Source organism: Gambusia affinis, linkage group LG13, assembly GCF_019740435.1.
Source record: "Gambusia affinis linkage group LG13, SWU_Gaff_1.0, whole genome shotgun sequence".
In the NCBI taxonomy this organism is placed as follows: Eukaryota; Metazoa; Chordata; class Actinopteri; order Cyprinodontiformes; family Poeciliidae; genus Gambusia; species Gambusia affinis.
The window spans coordinates 14,855,051-14,880,330 of record NC_057880.1 but is presented as its reverse complement, the minus strand read 5'-3'; the positions used below and the strand labels follow the sequence as shown (position 1 = coordinate 14,880,330).

The window sequence follows — 25,280 nt, the reverse complement described above, 5'->3', positions numbered from 1 at the left end:
GTCAATATGACTTAGGAAAGAACAATATAAATTCAATCTTTTGGTCATTTTAGTTTCATTTATCTTTCAGTTACACTTGATTATTATCAGGCTACAATCTAATGTCTTTGGCTGGATCTTCTTATTTTTAAAATGAATCAAGTGCAACTAATTTGTCCACTTTTAAACCTTTGATGAAGCTTTAAAGTAATCTAATAGAAACGTGAGTTGATTCAAATCATATCAAAGTTAAATTTAGGAAAACCTTTTTTTGAACTGTTTTCCACCTTTTACCCATGCAGACAAACTCTTATTTGCACATCTGTGTCATTTCTCTTGGGTTGATCTTATGTAGATTTTCACCATAAAACCCATCCCCTGGGCATGCAGGCTGTTTGTATAGACAGCTGTTGGTGGTATTCTACAGTGATTCCTAGGTAGTTTTACAAGGTGGAAGTGAATTGGAATGAGAGCAGTTTAGCCACAAAGTGGAAGGCCACGTTAAGTCATAACAGAGTCAGCGGATGCTGAGATGCATGATGTGCAAAGGTCACAGCTTTTTAGAGAATGTCAAACTTTATATGGCATTGAGTTTCTCTTAGAGAGCTTCAGGATATGGGCTTCCTGGCGGAAATCTTGCAATCACCAAGTCCAATATAAAGGATGCTGTTTCCACATTAGAGCAGTGGAAATGTGTTTTCTGGAGAGACAAATCATTTCTCTCTCTGACATTCCAGTGAATAAACTTTGTTTGGTGTTTTCCAGAGGAACAGTACTTCCCCTGATTCCACTGTGTCAAATGTAAAGTTCAGTGTAGAGATAATTATGGTGTGGAGCCTTCATACAAGAGTTGGGCTCATTAGTTTCAGTGAAATGTTGTAGTGCTATAGCACACCAAGACCTTTTCCTTCAGTTGAGACACTGAAAAAATAAAACAGGTGACCGACTTGAAAAAAAATCAAATTTGTTACAAGTAATCAAATTAATTTCAAAAAAGTAAAAATATGAAGTTCACTAAGTTTTCTTGTAATACAAACATAAATAAATTAAGTTTGACAAATGTAATGCTATTATATGTAACAAATTAACTTTTTTTTTAAGTTTTTTCTTCCAGTAGAGATGTCCCCTTTATCAGCATGATTGGCAAATCAATAAGCGATTTTTGACGTGCAGAAAGTCACTAGTCTGTTCAGAGTCCTGACATCAGCCTGATAAAACATCTTTGGGATGAAATGGAAACTTTGAGCCAGACCTTCTCATCCGTCATTAGGGTCTGACTTCACAAACGCACTTCTAGAAAATTGGTGAAAAATTCTCAATGGTGTCCTAAGCCTTATGGAAACCCTTTTCTGTAAGCCGCAAAGGGTGATTCAACATCCTGAGCTCTGGGATGTTACTTAATTTTCATCATGTACAGTGTGGAAGAACCTTAAGGCCCCTTCAGTTACCTTTTCTCTACATTGTAAACACAATGGAGGGATGTTAATCTATTCTTAATCTTCCATATCTCACTTTTAGTACAGTGTGAATGTTCAGTATGCCCTCTGGGTCTGAAGTCCATTCCTCTCCCTGTTCGACAAAAACAAAATGAGGCAAAAGGGTTCTGTAATGACCACACCCCCAAGTCTGTGATTAATCAGTGTCTGACTAAAACACGGAGATTTCTCATCAGGCTCATTGCTATTCAACTCATGTCAGTTGAGAATTTAATCAAATTTGACGTGAGTGCTGAAAATAATTGGTCTCATTCCATCCTCTTTCTCTTGCAGAGAAGTGGAAACACAACAGGAAAGTGGGCATAATGATCCCCTCCCTTCTTTTCCTAAACACACTTCCTTTTTTAGAGAGCGGTTCCCCCAACACATGGAAAACTGCACAGTCAGACTTACGCAAGGTTTTTCTCTCTCTCTGATTTTCTCCCTCCTTTTTATTACTTATGAACCCTTCTCTGCTTGTAAAGTTGAACTTCAGACAAAAATGAGTGTAGAGGAGTTTACGTGGGCTGGAGAAAAATTTAACTTGGTCGTCTGTATGGTTTTTCATCTCGCAAAGGATTGGATTGTAGTACTCTGAGGACAACACAAGTCTCTAGAAGATAAAACCTCCAGATTTTTATTTATATTATCATTTTGCAGCAGCATCTCAACACTTTTGTTGTTGCTGTGAAATATCTTCACACATGGAGTTGGTTTAGATTGCTTGTATTTTTATTTATTTTATTTTGGAGGGGGGTTGGTTTTGCTTCAAAGGTTCCTGGATCAAAGTCCTTCGCAGCTCCATCCTGAAATTGTCTGTGCTCTGTGGGTGGACAGAGGAGAGAGCAGCAGTGTTTGAGTGGAGCTCAGCTGCAGTGGAGCAGAGGGCACAAGGAGTCTGGTCGTCAAATCATCGCCGGGCGAGTGAAGCTAACACAACGGATCATGTGTGCTGCGCCTCTGGACATGTACTGCGGGTCAGCCTTTTGGGTGAGTTAAACAGACTACAGATGTTCAAAAGTGAAGTCATGTTTTGTTTTGTTTTTGTCTCAGGATGAATACAAGTATTGCTTCTTGTACAGACATCTGGTCTCTAATCTTTATTGAATAAAGTCTTTGTTATAAAACTTGTTATATTCCTTTGTGTTGTTTTCAGTTTTGTCTTTAAAACGTACTGGTTTTATTACAACATTTAAAACAATTCAAGCACAGTAAAGTTTAAGTTTATTCTATCTTTCAGTTGATGAACTTTTTGTGTCATTTCTTTCAAATTGTAAATGGAAGCCAAAAGAAATGTTTTGCCTTTGTGAACATATTATGTGACTGTAATGAGGCTCTTCCTGGGCGTGATTCAACAAGTCCAAAACCGTAACAAATATTTCTGAGAGGTAAAACTGCAGCTCATTTCTTCTGAAAAGTAGAGCGCCAGTACTACAGCAGCTTGTTTTCTTTTACTCGCAGTACTGTGGTTTTTGTGTTTAAAGTTAATGAAGATATCTAAAGGCAAGAAAAGTTATAAATGAAAGAATGTTAAAGAGTTACAAGAAAAGGTTTGTTTACATAGAAACAGATTTTGTAATTGGTAATCAATAAACTACAATTAACTTCCAAACATACAGGGTCTACCTGATAAACTACCTTAAGCTGCAGTTCACAGAACAAACTCATAAACTCACCGACCTCTCATTAAGCTTGTCATTATCACGGATCAGTTCACATGACACATTATAAGACTGTATTTTCAAGTGTGTGAATCATGTTCTTTTCAAATTATTAAAATGTTTTGCAACTGTGTAAATTTTTTTGAAAAGCTTCAAGATCCACAGTTTTTAACACATTACCAAGATGACTCAACTTTAATTATAAATTAAATAATATGTTTGAGTTGCTTGTGCCAGTCCTCACACTTTAACATGAATTTTCCTTAGAAATTACAGTGAAAGTGACAATAAAAAAGCGTTAAATCAAAGCTTTCTAGCATATGTTATCCTGAACTGAGAATCTTTTTTAACTTTTCATTTTGTTCTTTTAAATGTGCTGAACTTATCAATTGAAATTCATTTGTGATTGAATTGAAATGACTTGCTTGTAAAGTGTTTCAAGGCGACATTTGTTGTGCATTGGTGCTCTATAAACAAGCTAAATTTAATTAATTTTGAAATTCAGGAACTACTCAAGAAAATAACTGTCAATATAAATTACATCATAAATTTATACATCCAAAAATTCAACTTAATGGTATCATTATGACTTTAATAAATATAAGACAGTTTATCAAAATATGGATAAATAAAATCAAAAGAGTGGGATGCAAAACTTCTCTGACTTCTTTGCTTTTGTAAACAACTTTAAATTATGAGTCATTATTCTCTAGGTGTTATGGTAACTGCTTTGGCGCCTTGGATTTGCTTTAGTGCTTCATTCTCCTGTGCAACTTCCCAAAGGAGTTGCTGGTCGTCTTGCCCACCATTATTCATTCTGTTTTGTGCACATCCCTCACTGTGTGGATTAACTTATCCACCGTAGGAAACATTGAGGTCTGCAGAGTGGATCATCAGGGCTGACCTTCCTTCCCATGAGTACTTGTACAGGTCTATGGTATGAGACGAACAGCTAACGTTCCTGCAGACCTCACACATTCTGGATGTGAACTGCTTGGAGTTTTACCTTTGGATATTTGTAAAAACCAGTACCATGGACAAAGTTTCTTGTGGTTTTCATTCTGATGAGAACAGTCTCAGAGAGCCCAGATCAATAGCATGCATATTTGCACTCATTCAAATATGAGTGCAAATATCATATTGCACTTGTATAGTGTACAAAAAGAACACTATACAATGTTCTTTTTGTTTTTAAAGAGAACACTGTATAGTGTTCTTCAGCTTTTCATATTTTCAAATGAAAAAAGAAAACAACAAAAAACTCCCCACACCACCCACCAATTTTATATATTTCTATTTTAAAATATCTGACACTGAGAACAAGTGACCAAAGTCTAATTTTGTTTGTGTGCATATGCTTGGCCAATAAAGCTGAGTCTGATTATTAAAATTATACATGTTTATGATGCATTTGTGTACACATGTGTGTTTGTACCTCAGAATGCGTCCTATTTGGAGAGAGAGGACCCTGACCTCCCAGTATGTCTGGAACAGACAGTTCTGGTCTGGATCCCTCTGGGCTTCCTCTGGCTATGCGCTCCATGGAACCTCATGTCTTTATGTAAAAGATCACAAGTAAATACAAAACGTCGGACTAAGCTCTACCTCTGCAAACAGGTATTGTACAATTAAAACACATTCTTTCAACATGTGATGCTGAGATGGGAGCATTTTAATAATCAGTCTGGTCTTTCTCTTCCCTCCTCAGCTTGTTGTGTTTCTGTTGTTTTTGACGGCCATTGGAGGCCTGATTGTCACATTAGTAGAAGATTTTGGTCCAAACAACTCAGGAGAGAAAAATTCTGCTGTATTCTACACAAACCCAGTCCTCTTCGCTGTCACATGGGTAAAATTCAGGTTTTAGGTTCAGATATTTGCTCCAATATTTAAGATTGAAGCAATCTTCACAGTCTACTTTGTGATTTGATATATTTTGTTTTCAGATTCTCCTGCTGTTGTGTCAAGAAGGAGTGAGACGAAAAGAAAAAGTAGTAGACTCTGCTTCTCTTTTTCTTTTCTGGCTTCTCCTTGTCCTCTGTGACATTTTCCCTTTCCAGACCCTCCTACGGGAAGCTCTTAGGCTGGTATGAGCAACCAAAGATTAGCTATGGGTTTATATTTAAGTTAAATATTAAATACAACATCTGTCTAACCCTTTAACATCTTGACACCCAGGGAGAGGTCAGAGATGTCCCTCGTTTCTCTCTTTTCTACATTTCCTTTGGTCTGGAGGTGATAGCACTCATTCTCTCCGCTTTGGCTGACATCTCTCCGGAGATAAAGGAACTTGTGAAAAAGGTGAATTTTGTTTTTCTTCTTTTGCTTAGAAATGGAAACACTACAGCACATTGGGGAAGGTGTTACGAAGACGTTTATTAGTAAACATCTACCTAATGAAGCTAGTGCCATGAAATTCACACCAGTTACCAGTATTTACAGTCATATTCTATACATAAAGGAGTTAAGACAAAGCAAATGGCTGACTTATGTGCGAAATGCAACAAAACTGGGAATAAGTTCTGATCACATCAGCAAGGAAGATTCAACAAATTCCAGAAATCTAACACAAAGAAACATCATTTTCTTATCAGTGAAAACTACAAAAGACTTCACTGCTGAAGAAAACGCACGCTGAAGCTCATTTAAAGTTTGCCACAAAACAACTGACAAACCAATGAAATACTGGGAGACTGTTGCTTAACATATTATTGCTTATTGTAGTGTGGCACCATCTTTTAGAATATGTCTTTGCAGATTTAATTTCAGGAACGATGAAGAAATTTAATGAGTAATTTTTAATTGGAATCCAAAAATTTTTCAGCAAGAAAGTGATCCCAAACAGTGCAGACAACTCTCTTTTGGTTTCATAGAAAGAATTTAAGGCTGTTAGCAACCCAGTTGATCACCTGATATGAATCCAATTGAAATCAAAGGAAAAAGTTGCACAGAAAATATCCCCAGAACCTTCAGAAGACCTTCTTCTTTGTGTAGAAGAATGAGTGGAAATCCCACTTAAGAAATATTTTTAGCTGGTTTTAATACACAGGATTACACATAACCTATAAACCTATTTTATAGCTGGTGAGAATTTTATGTTAATAGCTTCTTTATAGAATAGAATAGAAAATAATTCAACTTTATTGTCATTGCACTGTCACAAGTACAAGCAATGTATATTTGTAGTACTGTATATTAAATAACTCCTATATTAAATAAATCCATTCTTATTTATTTATTTACTTGTTTATTTGTTTTCCCCTAACAACCTTAACATAACTCCATGTCTTTGTTTTCTGTTCTCTGTATTGTAGAATCCAGAGGCTGGTGCAGCATTTTTGAGCAGAATCACTTTTAACTGGATCAACAGGTGAATTCAACCCCATTGTAGAAAGAATTTGAACAAGAGCTTGAATGGCCAAATGAATGAATGAAATCGTAAATAGACTGAACTGATACAGTCTATTTATATAAGTTCAGTCAAAGAGACTGAACTTATACAAATAGACATTAAATAATGTCCCTTTTAGTGCCTTTAATCCCCCTTAATGGGAAAATTAAATAATGCCACTTCTTGTGCTGCAATCTAAGATTTCTTCTTTCTTTTCCAGCATGGTGGTGAAAGGCTACAAAAAGCCTCTGGTTCAGGAGGACATGTGGGAGCTGAACGAGGTGGACAGCACCTCTTACATCAGTCAGCGTTTCAATCATCACATGCAATTAGAGTTGGGTAAAGCTCGGATCCGATTTCAAAAAGAGTTGAAGGATAAACTGATCAAAAATCGAGCCAAATCTATGGAAACACCTTCTGAAAGCAACGGTCTGGGGAAAGGTGTGAATCAGGATGTACTGATGATGGTGAGAACATTCAAATATACCAAACAACCCATTCAGGTTTTTAATCCCCAATAATAATTGTATTTTCAACAACACCGATTCTGTTCCAGGTGGTCCCCATATGCTTTTGTGTTCCTAAAGAATGTGCTTACATATTTTACATCAGGAGGAAAAAGGAAAGAAAGAAGATGAAAATAAGCAGAAGAAGAAAAAGAAGGAGGACACAAATTATCCAAATTCATGGCTGGTTACCACCATCTACAAGACATTTAAATGGCTCCTGATCGAATCTGCCTTCTTCAAACTTCTGCAGGATCTTCTGGCTTTTGCCAGTCCTCAACTCCTGAAGTAAGTAGAAATAATCAACAGGTTGACTCCTTTGTAGGTTTCTATGTAGGTCCCAACACAATTAACACTAGTTTGACTTTACCAGATTTTAAAAAAATTTTAGACTGAATCTATCAAAAGTCTCATACAAACAGGTTTTAAATTTTTTGAATCAGAAAAAAATGACTTCAAAGTTGTTCCAGTGCTCTAGTCTGACCTTGCGAATGTCTAAACCTGCATAGTTTAACTGTTTACTCCTCATTGATTAGTTGAGACATTCACTGATAACACCAGGACAGCTTGAGAAGAAAGTAAACAGAAGCTAATTTGTAAACTAGTAAAAGGATTACCTGGAAGAGGATTATGAGTTTGACATGATCATCATAGATGATAGTACATGTTTTATTCTTTTACTCAGGTTGATGATCTCCTTCACTCAGGACAAATCCAGCTATGCCTGGGAAGGGTATTTGTATGCTGTGCTGCTGCTGGTGGTGGCTCTTCTACAATCGTTGTTCTTGCAGCAGTATTTCCAACGATGCTTTGTTTTGGGGATGAAGGTTCGAACTGCCCTCATGGCTGCCGTGTACAAGAAGGTAACAGTCAAAATGATAGCTTGATAGGGGCTGGATAACAGAAGTTCAAAACTGCAAAAAAAAAAAGAAAAAAATATGAAGTTTGTAGTGCTATTGACGAGATTGCAAAGAAGATACAGAAGGATCTGAATTTTTTCCAGGTAGAAGGACCATAGAATAATATTCCAACCCACCTCTCCCATGATCCTGTTCTGTCAGTCAGCTGGCCAAAGAAATACTAATTTTGCCTTATTTCCAGTAGAGACAAATTTATTGGTTTTTAAAGAATAGCTGTTAATATATGACTGTGTGTCTAACAGCTGACTGCAGGGTGAGCACCAGAGCAGATAGCACAAATAATTGACCAGCTAATGTCAGTTTGTCAAATTTGTAGCTATGACACAGAGAGCCGAATGGGCAAAGGATATATATCATTTCCAGCAGAATGTTTTCTTAAAGGGACAGTATTATATACTAATTATTTATTTTTTATTTATTGCCTCATCAAAAACACACTTGGAGTGTTGCTTCTTTTCTGTTTGAAAAATCCTTTAATTTCCCATGGCAACCATTTGGCTTTGCAAAACGCTTGGGTGGACCTAGCCTCACCTTTGAGAATGAAGCTCCTTCTCAGAGCTGCAGTTTCCAATTTTGGGACCTGCTGCTCCACCAGCAGCAGGTGATATGTCTAGTTTCATGTGTCACATAGCTGCCAAAGTTCCTGCCAACGGTGCAGTGCCATGTCGGGTTGTATTTCTTGTCAAACTCCTTTTTAAAATAGGCAGCAATATCCTTCTCTATGTTGTACTTCTCCATTGCCTTCATGGCACAGTCTACAGCATCCTGCTGCATTTCATCAGACATGTCTGCATTCTTGATTTTTGAGCTCGTTATACACTCTACACCACAGTACAATGCTTGTAAAAACGTCGTTGAATGGTTTGTAGAAGAGTAATGTTGTGATGACTCCCTGAAGGCGAAGTACCAGAAAGAGCAAGAGTTTCTTAAAGAGACAGACACTCAGTTTCAAGGTCTTAAATTATAAAATCAAATTTCTTTTAATTCATATTTGGTATATAAAGTATTTTTATGACAACTGAAGGTAACATAGTTACTTGATTGTGCTGTAAAAAACATAATATCGTCCCTTTAAAAACTATTGCTACTTACCCAGCAGGTCTTAATTCTGAAAATTTGTTGAAGTCTGTGTATAAAAAACAGTAAATATATGGTATACATAGTTGTCAAAACTGTAGCAATCAATATGTTGCATTATTTAAGCAGTTGCATTTTTTTTGGCACACATAAAAATTTTGTGCTATACTTCAATTTTTGTGCTCATAAAGTGAAACATTGGATTTTTTTTCTCCATCTTTCCTTTCGCTCTCTTCTTTCGAAGGCGTTGGTGATGTCTAATGACAACCGCAAAGAGTCAACGGTCGGAGAAACTGTGAATCTCATGTCAGCAGACGCCCAGCGCTTCAACGACGTGACCAACTTCATCCACCTGCTGTGGTCCTGTCCTCTGCAGATCATTGTGTCCATCGTTTTCTTGTGGCTGGAGTTGGGACCTTCAACACTAGCTGGGCTGCTAGTAATGGTGCTAATGGTGCCAATTAATGGATTTTTAGCAAACAAAGCCAGAAATTTACAGGTGAGCAAATGGGACAAAAAGAGAATGTTTCCACACTCAACCATATGCAACATACAGAAAGTTAATCTCAAATTAGAATATTTTTAAGATGTACTTTTATTTACGTAATTTGTTTTAAGACGTAGTACTGAGAGTCTGAAAATTTTCAAGCCTTTAGTTATTTTTGATTATCACGTCTTCCAGTAAGCTACAAAACGATAATTGGTAAAAGAAAACTTACTTATTTTCACACAACATAGCAGAACACTTTGTTCAGAGAGTGCAGTATTCACCCATGTTGATGGAAAGTTGAGAGGAAGTGTGTTGGGAAAAAGATGAGCTAACAACAGAGATAATTGCAGCCTTGAGTAAAGAGTGAGGCAAAGTCCAAAACTTTTTGAGTTTCTCAAAAATTTCCAAAGCTTAGTCAGTCATTTCTTCAAGACCCTCCATGAATACCACTCACATTCTTATTGTTAAGCCAGTCATGAAGCAAAAACAAAAAAATAAAAATAGCAGTTTTTCCTCCAACTAGCTTTCTTCAGTACACTTCCTTGTGTATTGATCTATAAAGTCACGTGTTTGAACAAATTTTTTAGCATCATGCTCCAGGGTAAACATTGCCTTTTGTGGCTTGTTGACATTCCGTGATTATCAAAATCAGTATAGCATCATAAAACCTTATCTTTCTATACTACGTTGTGACTTAGTCTTGACAAAAGGCTAAAGGTTTCTTATATTAGTCATAATCTTTAATCTCAGGTCATCAAGCCTTGTATTAATTTTATAAATGCTTGTGCTCAAAGGTATAAATGTTTACCAACCCCTTTGGATTGCTTATTAATATTAATATCTATTTTGTTATTTTATGTTTAACACAATGATAAATAATGAAGTATCTTACATCTGCTTTTCAGATAGAAAACATGAAGTTCAAAGACAAGAGAATGAAAATAATGAATGAAATGCTCAATGGAATCAAGGTAATTTGTTTTGTCTCTTACTATTTGGAGACAGTTGAACTCTCTTTGTCATATTTATATCTTGTGGCATACTTAGTTCATGTCTCAAGTTCCCTGCAACATTTTTTTTGTCATTCCAGATGTATTTGTTCTCCACCTTATTTGCCTCTATGAAGGTTTATTCTCTGTTGGGCTTGCTGTGTATTGCTTAATGTGTAAATTATGTAATGTTTTTGTCCTCGTCCACCCTCTCTCACCAGATTCTGAAGCTGTTTGCATGGGAGCCGTCCTTCCAGACTCAAGTTGAAGATATCAGAGGAGATGAACTGAAGGTGATGAGGAAGTTCGCCTATCTCACATCCGTCTCCACTTTCATCTTCACCTGTGCCCCTGCTTTGGTGAGTCATGTTAGAGGTTTTCAAAGTGAAACAAAAAATCTGCAAGGGTCCTTGATGCTAACCCAGCCTGTGTTTTGTTTATGGACAGGTTTCTCTGGCCACATTTGCTGTGTTTGTTGGTGTGAGCTCAAACAACATATTAACTGCTGAGAAAGCCTTCACTTCAATCTCTCTGTTCAACATTCTACGATTTCCGCTGGCCATGCTTCCGATGCTTATTGCTTCCATTGTACAGGTAGATAGACTGCTGTAATTGCTACTTGGACACAAGTCAGAGCTGTAATAAAACTCTAACTATCTGTTGATTTCACACGTTAGACAATGGTGTCTAAAAAGAGGCTGGAAAAGTTTCTGGGAGGAGATGATCTTGACAGCGACATCGTGCGTCATGACCCTAGTTTTAGTAAGTCTGTCTTTCTTTTTCTATCCTGAGAAGTGACATGTTGATCAAATTTGTCAGATTTACTGTTTTTTTAAAATTCTGCATTAATCTTTTTTTTTAGATTCTGCTATCAGAATATCCGATGGGTCCTTTGCATGGGAAAAAGACTCTGAGCCTCTACTGAAAAAGTAAGTTTGCTTTGTTTATTATTCAAGAAATCCTGGGCATGGTTAAATCATACTAAGCTTTTGCTGTTTTATTAAAGTTAGGATTTTTTTTTTCCCTATTTACTATATGCCAGAATAACAACAGAACATTGAAGAAGCTTTTGTATTTCTTTTACTTTCTTGAAATCCAAACTTTACATGTCTCCTTAGAATTTAGTAGGACTGTTTTTTAAACTATAGGACTTGGTTCAACCTTCTCAAAATAGTTTATCATGTCATTTCTCCTGAAAATACAAATGTAGTTTATTCATTCGTGGGACACTATAAGCTAATTCCACTATCTGTGTGTGGGATCGAGATCATATCTTTGTGATGGCCACTTCAAAACATTATTTATTAATTTTTTTTCCTGAATATTTTTCCTATATGTTTAGAATCATTGTACCCATTTGCCGCAAGCTTTAAACTTTCCAGTTGTTGTCTTGAGGTATTTCTTCCTAATTTGATCTATTTTGTAAAGTCACCCGTTGCTACTGCAGAATAAAAACAAACAAAATAAACATGAGACAGTATGAATTGTATTCATAAACTTCATCGTTGGGATGCTGTTCTCAGGCTTGCAAAGGTTTGCATTTTTCCTCAAAATGTAACTATATTCATTATGGTCAAATTCTTACAATTTTGTCAAATGTGATCAAAAACTCCAAAGTAAGGGGATTGTCCCTTAAAGTCATCACAAAGTAATTTGCTTTTTTATGTTGCAGATAGAGTAATGACATCTTCCTTGTTGAGTGTCTTTTCAACTCAGTTCATTGCTGGACTTATTTCAGTGTCAATCCTCACAAGATGTATTGATAGAACTAGTTTTCTGACAGCTGGCTTGAAATTCTTATGCAATTTATACTGAATATGCCATCTGGAAACTGTACCAAACAGTTTCCAGACCTGTGGAGCTCTACAATTCTCTTTGGTTTTTCCATGATGGCACAAAGTTTTCTGTATATCTTAGGAACATCCAGAATTAGACCTTCATGTAACTCAAAAGGGTTGTGATCTTTTTACAAAATTTATGTACATATCTGGTGTCATTCATATATGTGTCGCAGTATTTAGCCACAAAATTCCTTGTTAATCTTTATATAATTAGGAGGATATACAATATGATTTCTGCCTGTTTCCCAGTGTGTCGCTGGATATCAAACCTGGTCGGCTGGTAGCCGTAGTGGGAGCTGTGGGCTCAGGGAAATCATCACTCATGTCAGCCCTCCTAGGGGAGATGCACAGCACCAAAGGCTTCATCAACATTCAGGTACTGCTTGATTAATGTTTATTGAATTACATTAGTATGCTTAATGATATCTTCTTTTTTCTTACGCGTATTTTCAATCCCGTATGAAAACATTCAAGTTTGAATCATTGGATGCTCCAATTAAATATTGGTTGTTATTTTTCTGCTCAGATAAATTGTTTTCGAGAAACCTGTAGAGAAAATTCTAAAGATTTGAGTAATTAAGGATATCCTGTTTTTACCTTTTTCTGTTATCTATTTGATACGTATTCAGAGGATTTGCATAAGGGGGGCACAGTTGCACTAAATAATGACTCATAATCATTTTGTTGAAAAATGTTTATATAACTGCAATAAAAAAATATCCATTGTCAAGTTTACTCTTAAAACTTTCTAGTAGCTGTTCTATTGTTCTAAAAACATATTGTGTTTGAGGACAAAGTTCTGTAATATAATAAAAAAGTCATATCAGTTAAAAAAAAGTAATCTACAAGTACTGTAATCTAAACATTCTGCTAAGTGGCAACATCGCAAAAACATCCTTGAAAGACGTACAAAACAGCCATTAAATGGCACCTTCACAAAACCAGTGTATGCATACAACACCTTAACCATTTCATTTTCCTAGAAACATCTATCATTGACATTGTAATGTTTTCAGAAAATTGGAATGTGTGTTTTAATATTTTATTTCAGCTTCTCTGATTCACTTTTTGCACATATGTGTACTTCCATTTGGGTCTCTATTACTTCCAGCTTGAGGTCAGCTGAATTTATAGCTGTGTGTGCTGTTGTATGGCTACTGTGCTGTTGTGTGCTGTTGTATGGCTACTGTGTTTTGTTGTTGATGTACCATTCATGTCTGAAACAAATCTCACTTGCATGAAGTGCAAGTGTAAATGTTGAGCTAGGGAGCACAGCCAGCAGATGTTTATTTGGATTTCAAGTGACAAGAGGCAATAAACCAGCAAAAGTGCAGGGTTCATCTCATAATCTAAGAATGGTTCTTGTTTTGCAAAACATCTAATGAACATGTTTTGCATAGCCCATACATCTATGAGCCCATAGATCAAGCATGAAAGTCTGGACAAGCTTTCATGCTTGTTCAAGGAAACATGAAAGCTCCCATTTAATCATCGGAGCTGCTTATTACTGGAAACAGTCCAAACTTAATGCAAAATAAGTGGCATTCAATCTGAAAGTAAGAGTGTGGCTACATGATACTTGGACCTTATGTGCTTTTTGTATTTCTACCCAGGGCTCTCTTGCATTTGTACCACAGCAAGCCTGGATCCAAAATGCCACTCTGCGGGATAACATCTTGTTCGGCTCTCCCTATGAAGAGCAGAGGTTCGAAGACGTACTGGAGGCATGTGCTCTGGGCCCCGACCTCAAGCTGCTGTCTGCAGGAGATCTCACTGAGATTGGAGAAAAGGTAGGTTCCTATATTTAGATTTTGGTTCAGACATGTCGGTATGCTCACAATGTGAGTTTTGACCGAATGTTATATGGCTGTGAGGTAAAATAAAAACCTAGTGTGGTTATCAGACCTCATATTATTAAGTGTGTGCTCCCATTTTTGTTTTTAGGGTATCAATCTCTCAGGAGGTCAGAAACAGCGTGTCAGCTTGGCCAGAGCAGCTTACAGTCAGGCTGATATTTTACTGTTAGATGACCCCCTGTCTGCTGTGGACTCACATGTTGGAAAGCATCTATTTGATAAAGTTATTGGACCCAAAGGAATTCTACAAAACAAGGTTTGTTTGTCTACAACACGAAAACTGAAAGTGAAACAAACCCAGTCTACACAAACACCCAAGGACTTGTTCAGATACGTAATAAACATGATGGGTGCATCCATCACATCTTATACAGACTCTATTGTTGACATTGCCTTTTCATGTTAAATAAAAATCCAGTTTATTTGATTTGAACTTATACTTGCTGCAATTATGAGAATTTCTGAAAAATAATGACAGGAACCGTAGGTAATTCACTGTTTCTTAGTAGCTGAACTATATTTAAATAATCCCACATGAAAATTGATTTAAATTAGGCTTTATGTAATACTATTATCTCTAAGGTTTACCATCATTTTTGTATCAATAAAGGAAAAAAGCTAAAATAGAAAATACACATTTATTATTGAATTTGCTCTTTTCTCTGCAGACTCGTGTCCTGGTGACTCACGGAATTAGCTTCCTGCCTTACGTAGATGAAGTAGTAGTTTTAATAAACGGACAGGTTTCCGAGGTTGGTTCCTACCAGAGCCTTCGTGCTAGTAAAGGGGCTTTTTCAGAGTTTTTGGACATATATGCCAAAGAGCAAAGTAATCAGACACAATCAAAAGAAGGTAATTACATCATTTCCTTACAATCATCATGGCAATAAAAGGCTGCATTATTACAGTATGTGTATATTGGATCATTACAGAAAATGATGCTGCATCGAGCATCCCTTACTGTGTAGTCATGTGGATGGTTTTTGATCAATGCCTTTGCAGATGGTTACCAAAATATAGCAGACTTAGAAATCATCCCTGAGAGAGATGACGCTCAGGCAGACTCTCCTCTAGAGGACGCTGTTTCTATCACACTGAAAAGAGAAAACAGCATCCGTCGCAGCCAAAGAGGAAATAACTCCAGGTTTGATCACATTGTTGTCTTAAGTAACAAATGACGTAAAAAAAAAAAAAAAAAAAAAAAAAAAAAAATGAAAACAAAACATAGTTAGGGTGTGCCACAATATTTCAACTACTGTTGCACATCTACATTGTTTTCTTGATAATTCTCATTCAAGATATATTCCTGTACTCCTATATGTTTTTTAACTGTTGTTTTTTATTCAGTTTCAGACTAAGGAAAAACAGCATTTTAAAACCATCTGAAGATGTTGGTGAGACAAAGAAAGGTCAAAGGCTAATAGAGAAGGAGACCATGGAAACGGGGCAGGTATACATTTTGGGTCTACCTCATATAGGAACTGAAGTAAACCAATAGATGAAACTGTAGAGCCTGTCTTCTTAGTGTGCTCTCTCATTAACATCCAGGTAAAATTCTCAGTGTATCTCCAGTACCTGAGAGCCATGGGATGGGGATATACTTTTTGGATCTTCTTCATTTACTTCATCCAGAATGTTGCATTCATTGGTCAAAACTTGTGGCTGAGTGACTGGACAAATGATGCAACATATTACGATAACAAGACATACCCTTCCCAGAAGAGGGACACCAGAGTAGGAGTGTTTGGTGCTCTTGGACTGGCTCAAGGTAACTGCCCTTTCATTTTATAATTTTCAGATTTAAGTCATTTGGTTTGTTTACACTACAATATCTCAGTTTCCAGAGTTGAGACACTGAAGAAATTTGTTCAGGATCACAATAACACAACCAAAGTATTGTTCTGATCTGGACTAATCTAATCTAATCTAATCTAATCTAATCTAATCTAATCTAATCTAATCTAATCTAATCTAATCTAATCTAATCTAATCTAATCTAATCTAATCTAATCTGTGCTTTGTGGCAGAGAAAGTATAAACTCTTCTCACTTACGTAGTCACATGGGCTGACAAGTTGTAACTTGGGCTATGGTTATGACATATCTGTTTAGTTGAATATTTCAGATTATGTGTTGGTTGTAGAAATAATGTAATATTCATAGTTTTTTGAAGTGTTGCAAGTGTTTCATCTGTAATGACTTGAGATAGCGCTGAAAGTGACTCAAAATTCTTTTGTGAGGTGTACATTCAAGAGTATACATTTTCTGTCCAATTGTGACAAGATCAGAAAAGGGAAATACATTTTTTTTTTATTCTGTGCACCAGTTTGCACTTAAATAACACTTTTCTGCTTAATGATGTTCAACCTTGAGTTAATGGTTTTCTCTTTTATTGTTTAATTGTGTGTCTTATTGTTTGATTTTCTTTGCTGAAACAGCAGTGTCTGAAACGTGTTCAACCTCCAAGTCATTTCAGGCAGTGGAAAAAATTGCTATGCAATTTTAAATCTTTACAGCTTCTCTTTAATGAGAACATTGTTGATCTTCAAACTGTTGGGAAAGACAAAGGAGAACTCTGCGCTGGTTTTGTGATTTAAAACTTAGCTACGCAAAGGTGGTAAATAACATCCAAAATTAAAGTTTTTTAACATTTAATGTATTTTTGCAGCCATGTTCTGAGGTTCTATAGACCAATGGGAAGTTCTTGCTAAAGAATCAGAAGTTGAATATCTTGTAAATAAGCATGAAGTGACATAAACAACATAGATATGGGATTGTGTGCTGATAGATTTATTTTAGAACTTTACTGCTTTTTCATTCATTATGGTTTTTTTCATCTGTTACTGCAGCTATTCCTAACAGTCCAAAAACACAAATATTAGGTTAATAGGTCAGTCTGAATTTATCTTAGGTGTGATTTGGGGCAGAATGGTTGTTTGTTCTGTTTGTGTGTGTTGTCCTGTTAAAGTCTGGCTACTTGCCCATGGTGGAACCCCACATCTCACTCGACTGCTGGAGATAGCCATTCACATTCACATGGGACATTAACCATATATAACTGCTTATGTTACAGGTATTTTAGTGTTCCTTGGCACACTTCTCCTAGCCAATGCCTCAGTTAACGCATCTCGGATTCTGCATTCAAGACTGCTAAACAACATTCTCAGAGTCCCTATGCTTTTCTTTGACACAACACCAATTGGAAGAGTCGTCAACCGATTTGCCAAGGTGGGGGTCTATTTATGTATTATTTTATCATTGCTGTATTTATTCGCCCTTGCAAATCTCCTTTGAGATTTTACTATTTTAGTCTCCACTCAGTCATTATAAGTACGGTAACTAATTAAAGATTAATGATACTCAGTTTTCTTACATTCTTCCTGTGTTCCTGTAGGACATATTCACAGTAGATGAAGCCATCCCTCAGTCATTCCGCTCCTGGATCTTGTGTCTACTAGGCGTTCTGGGGACACTGTTTGTCATCTGTCTGGCAACTCCGTTCTTCACCATCATCATCATTCCTCTGGCTGTGATTTACTTTTTTGTGCAGGTGAGTGAACCCAAACACAGGCAGAGTGAAACAATATGGAAAAGAATAAATGATAGAGTGCCACAAAACAAAAATATTCTAATAAATTTTTTAATCTGGTACACTAAGTGACTCTCCTGTCTTAGTTTCACCTTCTGTTAGTACTAATACACAAATATTGCTAACAGACACTTTTACTTACCTCATCTAACTTCCTTTGTGAGCACAAAGCAGAGTTCAGGATCGAGCATGGCTTACAATAAGCCCCATTGATGTGAAAAGAGGTCATCTTATCTTTGCTGTTACCTACTTACATCCCTATTCACTCTCTTTGTCTGTAGTTAGATTCATAGAAAGAAAGCTGCATGGTGAAATAGCATGCAACTTGAGCTGACTTCTCAGTCAACCTCAGCACCTGTACAGGCTGCCATTATTCTCATCTGTATAAGGCAAATGGGTCCTCCGCTCTTTAGCTGGGAGAAATTGGTCTCTTCACTTCTAAAACGTTTAAATTGTCAGAACACAAGGACAGATTTCCACTTTAATTCAGCTTGTCATGGATCATTCAGAGCTGAGGCACAGATGTTAAATTGCTTCTACTTTTCTTTTAAATCAACTAAATTATAAAAAACAGAATTATCAGAAAACCTCCACAGTCTTTTATGCTTTTGTATAAAATATCTGTTTGCAAGCATTTTTTCTAAAATAAATTAAAAACATTAAATGGTGATTTAAGCCTTAACACGTCTGTCTAAAAGTAAATACCTTTCTCCTGCGTTATTTTCTTTTATTTTTTTTAAACTGAATAGTTAACAGTGTTGTGTAACAGTAACTAAACTGATGCCAGGTTTTCAGCTGATTCATAATTCCAGGGCTCCCCAAAAGTTTAAAGTTAAGATTTAGGAATATTTCACAGGGTTCTGTTGTGTTATAAACCGTAAAATGGTTGGTGAAAATATTCTGCTCTGAAATTATGAAAACAATTACCTTTTCGCCTGTACACAGGTGACTTTAGTTTAGCAAATTAATGAAGAATTCTGACTCTGGTGCCAAGTGTTTTGAAGCATGTAACTGGCATCAAACTCTGAGGAAGATGAGCTCAAGTCTTGGACCAAACCAGCTGGAGATGTTTATGATTGGTATGATTAACATTACTGTAATCACACCAATATATTTGCTGTCAAACATTTGAAGAAAATCAACTCATGGAAGCTCATTAACAATTAAGCTATTCTATACAATGTCTCCAGACAAACTGCGACTAATTTTTAGTAAGGTGCACTGCTACTACATTTGAATACATTAGAATTTTAAAAATAATGACCATAAACATGCCAATATATTGTCCTAAAAACTGTCCAGTAAAAAGGAAGAAAGGCAAATGGCCGTCAGTAAAAATCCTAACATTTCAGAGCAGCGTCTGGAGCAGATCATTTTCTGGAGGTCAGTTCAACCATTGCATTTCCACCCTGAGCCACTAAGGTTTCCTTTGTACCACTCCAAAATGGGCCACCATTTTGGCCCGTTGAGCCAGGGAAAAATAGACAGACCTGCAGGGGCTACTGGCAACTGGCAGCCAAAAAATACATACACATTACCCACAGACATGTAGTAAAGTCCCCCCCTTCCACACTACATAGATAATATTTATTGCAAAAGTGTATCTTGTCAAAGAAACAATCTCTCCTGGGAGAGGTGTAATGAAAAGTGTTTTGGTTTTATAAAGCTTTTTCTATAATTATCAATCCAAAACCAACTGTTATCAATTTTTTGTCTTCTCTTCACTCCCAGCGATTCTACGTAGCAACGTCACGACAGCTGCGCCGCCTGGACTCAGTGTCTCGCTCGCCTATATACTCTCACTTTGGTGAGACTGTGTCAGGTCTCTCTGTAATAAGAGCTTACAAACATCAGGAGCGCTTCCTGAAACACAATGAAGTAACTATTGATGAAAACCTGAAAAGTGTCTATCCATGGATCGTGTCAAACAGGTCAGTAATGGAAGGAGACCTTCAAAATAATATTTTTCAAAGTACTAAATGATGGCAGTTTCTGATGGAGCCCATTTTCAAAATATATATTTTTCGGTTTCAGTATATGATGTTTGTTTACTCAACAGATGGCTGGCCATCCGCCTGGAGTTTCTGGGAAACCTTGTGGTGTTTTTTGCTGCTCTTTTTGCTGTAATATCCAGGAGAAACCTTGACAGTGGCCTGGTTGGTCTGTCCATATCATATGCCCTTAATGTGAGTCACTAAACATCCTTCACTGTATTTTAGGACAAATAGCACAAAAATAGTTGTAGTAAAAATATTAACAAAACCAGCAACAAAACTTTAATTTCTATTTCTTGTTCGGGTTTCCAGGTAACTCAAACCCTCAACTGGCTGGTAAGGATGACCTCAGAGCTGGAGACTAATATTGTAGCAGTGGAGAGAGTCAGTGAATACTCTGAGCTTGAGAATGAGGTATGCTGTCTTTCATCATTTCTCCACAACAAATCTGCTGTCTCACTGTTTCCTATGTTGACATTTGTATAGCATAAAGAAGACATATGTCACTTGGATCACAGTGTGAGGAAATAGAGAAATTCTTTAAGCATCAATGGCTGTGGTGTTTTTATTAAAATATGTGAGCTGTTTTCACCTTCACAGTATTCTACTGTAATAGTACCATATATATATATATATATATAGGTTTGTTGCCTACATGTACTAGGTCAGCATTGTGTTGCAACAAGGATTATATAGGATTGTATGCTAATTGTTCAACTAAAAAGATTTGCATCTGGCACACTAGACACAATAATAAAACATGAAACTGCGTTGAATTATTCGGTGTCCCATTCTTTTAGTTTTTTTGTCCTTTTAAACCATCAGGTCACCTCCCAGTGCTCAGATATATATTAGCCAAATTAACAAGACTGCAAGGAATGCCTTTCACTTTCACTTGAAAGCATCCAGTCTGTTTGATGTAACAGCTGAGTCGACATTTTAGAGTGGCCAGCATGTGTTGGCTCTTTAACACGCAGCACTAGCAGTGTTTATTGAAAGGTCCAACCTATCTGTGTCCGCCTATATTGTGTGTGGTTATCAAATTGTGTATAAAAATGGTTGATCTGCGTAGTAAGGCAAATTGGAAAGTCTTCCACTGCCATCAGGATTATACGCTCGTATGCAGTAGTTATGTCCATATTACAATGACGGTACATACACCTGTATGTTATACATTTGGATAGTTTTACCAAATATACTTCACGGATACATTCTGAACATTATCAGCCTAACTTAATAACGTCACTGATGAGCTTGTTCTTCTTCAGGCTCCCTGGGTGACTCAGCATCGGCCTTCAGAGAAGTGGCCTGAAGCAGGAAGGCTGCAGTTTGTAGACTACAAGGTCCGATACAGACCTGAACTGGACCTGGTTCTGAAAGGGATTTCTTGTGATATTGGCAGCACTGAGAAGGTTTGTGTGTGGGAGATTTTCTTTCAATGTAGGTGTGTGTGTCATTGTTTATAAACCATATAAAACAACCTTCTCTCATTCAAAACAAACAAAAAAAGGTTTTTGAATTAATAAATGTGTGCATGTGTTCATTTTATAACAGCAGGGTTATATTAAGATCAACTCATTGCATCTCATTTATTGACAAACAATATGAATTTGATCAGCAGAAGGGCAACTGGTTATTATTAAAAGGGAAATGAAATTCAAATTGAACTTGATCAAAATGTAAAATCATACAAAACTGTAGTTTTTAAGTAGTTTAACTTAATTTTAACTGAGCATAATCGTTCTTTGAAGAAATGCAAACAGCGGCCAGGTTTTTAGTTCCACACCTTTTTATTTAGATTTTCTAAGCTCATTGACTGTCAAAAATTCTGCATACAGATACCAACTTAAGCATCATATTTTAAAATCATACGGGAATGAAGCTCAATAGATTTACCCTAAACCTAAATGTTAAGCATTGAACTTCATATCATTGTGGAGAAAATATCAGACATCAAAGGGAAACAGCAATAGCTAAAAGGTTAAGGTACTTTAATGGACCATATTTTATGGGCAAATATTGTCCCCATTTCTTCTAAATCAATAAAAACAGCCAAACTTGAAGGAGCTCAATCTGCAGTAAATTACAATATTGAATAAGTTGTGAAATAATTCTGGATAATTATATAAAACTTTCCAACTAGACCATAATAACAACACTTTGAACTAAAAGCACAGATAGGATAGGTCTGTAATGAGCTGACATTAATCAACCACATTCTTCTATTCTTTTTCCACTATACTTTTGATTTGAAGAAATGTCGAGCCTTGAGAAAACATAGGGATGCTCCAAATGACACTGACATTTTTGTCATATTAAATTACATAATATACATTTGTCATATTAAATGCACAAATGAACAAACTGTACAATTTTCCACCTTTGTATGTCCAGTTGCATGATGGGGCCACATTATTAACACACCAGATTGTCAGGATTGTCTGTCCCTTCAGATCTGGAGTTTGAGAAAGCTCTTGGAGAAGGACAACTTTAGATTGAAACATTCCTTGGCTTTAAGTAGCACAGTAAACGTAGCATTAATGCAGTTATTGACTGCAATCAGACTAAAAATGTCAAATAATTGTATTCATTCATGATATTCCAACTGTTTAGGTCTTCTAAAAGATGGGTTATGCAAAAAAAATTAAAAAAATAAAAAAATAAAAAATCAATTATCATATTTTGGATCTCAAGTTTATGTTAAATTTAAGTTTTCTTTCATTACCTTCAGATTGGCATAGTGGGTCGCACTGGAGCTGGAAAATCAAGTCTGACAAACTGCCTGTTTCGCATTATTGAAGCAGCTGATGGACATATCCTCATTGATGATGTAGATATCTCTAAAATTGGACTGCACGATCTAAGGAACAGACTCACAATCATCCCACAGGTAAACAGCTAAGACAAAAACAAATGCAAAAGCAAGGTAATCTTTTCTGCTAAGTACACTAACCTATATGATTCTGGAGCGCAGGATCCAGTCTTGTTCTCTGGGACACTGAGGATGAACTTGGATCCATTTGACAAATTCAGCGATGAGGATCTCTGGAGAGTGCTTGAGCTGTCTCATCTGAAGGATTATGTAGCTGGGCTGAAGGAAGGATTACAGCATGAGGTTGCAGAAGGGGGAGAAAACCTCAGGTGGGCAACATAAACTTAAACAGTGATTACAATTCAAATCACAGTAAATAAATGCAGAATGTGAAAACATTTGTAAACTGATGGAATACTTGAGATTTCTGTAAACTGCAAACAATTAACAATTGATTATTCCAAAACAATATCATTCCCAACACAATTTCGTCCTAAAAAAAGATGTTTGTGCTATATGTACACAACACTTCAGTCTAACCTGATCTCAATCCCAGTGAGTGTCCACACAGGATTTTATTTTAATTTCTGAGAGCCCCAGATAAGATCTGAACATCTGCCTCTCTCTTCCAGTGTTGGTCAGAGGCAGCTGCTGTGCCTGGCTCGGGCTCTGCTGAGAAAATCTCAAATCCTGATCCTGGATGAAGCCACTGCAGCCGTTGACCTGGAGACAGACGACCTGATTCAGAATACAATCCGCAAAGAGTTCTCCCAGTGCACGGTGCTCACCATCGCCCACCGTCTGCACAGCATCATGGACAGCTCCAGGTGAGTCCGAGTTCAGCACGAAGTCTGAAGTGTCCTCATAGGCGCTTCATTCTACTTTAAAAGCTTGTTTGTGTCTGAGGGAGACTCAAATGATTTTATATTACAATTGATCAATCAATCGATTAGTCAATTAAGATTCTTCCTACTGGATGAGTAACACAGAGAAGGGTTTATAAGTGCTATAATTATACCATTTGCAGTACTATCTAATCATTCACTGAAACTGAACATTACTTAAAAGTGCTTTAGATGTGCAGCTTTTTGCACATAAATGGTGTAATTCTTTCTTACTTGGTATGTTGTGAAACATCTTCGTTTTCAAATCAGAGAAGAATGACTCAAATATGAAACAAGTGACAGATTTTAAACTCTTTACTTTTAAAGCATGTTCAAGCAACACCATAGACATGACCCATAACTCACATTTTTACAGTTGATATTGACAAGTGATGCCTTGAGACATGTCGTCATACATCATATGTTAGGATAAAATAACTATTTCTGTTGTGACGCCCTTACAAAAAAATCCCATGAAAATCACATGTGAAACATGGGAATCACATGTGATCACATCACCATTACATTTTTACAGAACTGCAATTGTTTTTTCTAAAATACTTTTAAAGCTTGAATGTGAAATATTGTCAGTGAACATAAACAAGAAACCTTGAAACAGACTCAAAGCGGAGAATGTCCTTGAAAATATGTTTTTAAAAAGTCAGTTATCCTTATATTGCCTATTATTCATATTTGTTTCTTCACTGATTTTATAGTTCTGCATAAAACATAAACAGTGTATGTGCATGTCTTTTTCATTTTGCTATGTTTTCTTTTATCACTGTCAAAATAAACACTGCTCAATATGACGTTAACACATGTCCCTGTGCTCCACAGGGTGATGGTCCTTGATGCTGGTCAAATTGTAGAATTTGATTCTCCAAGCAATCTGATGCAAAAGAGAGGCCATTTCTACTCCATGGCAAAAGATGCTGGAATAACAGCAGAAAGCCTAACATTTCTCTAATGAGAAGTGCTTTATTGTTGTTTCTTTTTTTTCAAGATGACTTAATTTTCAGAATTAATTTTTTCTGGTTTTGTCCAAAACCCATTAAGAAACATCGCAAGCTGTGTTGTATTTATAGGAAACAATATGAAGAAATTATATTGCACATGTATATAATTTTTATATGGGAACAATAAACATTCTTTCTGAACTAATGCTTCATTTATTTACTATTTTAATTTGTATGACCAAATCAGATCTGTAAAGGAACTGAATTGTAATGTCTTTTTAAATACAAGCTCTTTTGGCACTGTCTTTCACATTGGTGACAATACAATGTAATTAATTTGAGTAGGGTTGTCTAAATCAATATTTAAATACAATCAGTGGAGCAAAATACTCTTAAAAGATACTTGTTGTCTTAAAATTGATACAAACAAAGCAATTTTTTAGGCTAAGTTATCACATGGCTTTATGCTGCAAATGCTGCAGACACAGCTTTGATTCATACAAATATTTTTCTTCCACATCTTGTTGATTTCGATTTCCATTTTAATGCATTTAAGATTGTCTTTGGCTGAGGAGCCTATAATTCCCCCTCTTATATACATAATTTTCATCACTACTGTTCTGAACAATATTTGGAGTGACCAATGTTACTGCAAATGGTCTTTAGGTTAATGTTTCCCTTTTAGAACCTTCCCAATTAAGGTACATTTGCTCCACATCCTTGACACAACAGAAGGAGAAGAGCAATATCTTTAACTACACTTCATGCTCATGTTTTATGAGTGATTTGATTGCTTCTGGTAGTAGTTCCATCATTTCTGCTATGTTTTCTGCCAACAAGCCAGATGCGACAGCTTCTTATTGT

At 36.3% G+C, this 25,280-nt stretch overlaps 1 protein-coding gene across 1 annotated transcript; it reads left to right on the top strand.

Moving 5' to 3' along the window:
* The first annotated feature begins 1,842 nt into the window (after positions 1-1,842).
* LOC122842528 (ATP-binding cassette sub-family C member 2-like) lies at positions 1,843-24,617 on the top strand. The gene is made up of 32 exons (XM_044136490.1): positions 1,843-2,444; positions 4,556-4,732; positions 4,824-4,961; positions 5,059-5,199; positions 5,291-5,413; positions 6,427-6,482; positions 6,724-6,970; positions 7,116-7,297; positions 7,695-7,872; positions 9,251-9,505; positions 10,402-10,467; positions 10,707-10,844; positions 10,933-11,079; positions 11,163-11,247; positions 11,348-11,414; positions 12,576-12,702; positions 13,940-14,116; positions 14,271-14,438; positions 14,851-15,034; positions 15,185-15,326; positions 15,530-15,632; positions 15,731-15,950; positions 17,255-17,409; positions 17,576-17,731; positions 19,502-19,701; positions 19,830-19,956; positions 20,077-20,178; positions 21,033-21,176; positions 22,496-22,654; positions 22,739-22,905; positions 23,209-23,403; positions 24,298-24,617. The coding sequence occupies exons 1-32, from the start codon at positions 2,400-2,402 to the stop codon at positions 24,425-24,427; spliced, it is 4,701 nt and encodes a 1,566-aa protein (XP_043992425.1). The 5' UTR covers positions 1,843-2,399; the 3' UTR covers positions 24,428-24,617.
* Positions 24,618-25,280: the final 663 nt, after the last annotated feature.

Coding starts and splice junctions, on each gene's coding strand:
- LOC122842528 (XM_044136490.1), top strand. CDS start 2,400: ATGTGTGCTGCGCCTCTGGACATGTACTGCGGGTCAGCCTTTTGG. Junction 15,951..17,254: donor TGCTCTTGGACTGGCTCAAG/GTAACTGCCCTT, acceptor CTTATGTTACAG/GTATTTTAGTGTTCCTTGGC. Junction 17,410..17,575: donor TCGTCAACCGATTTGCCAAG/GTGGGGGTCTAT, acceptor GTGTTCCTGTAG/GACATATTCACAGTAGATGA.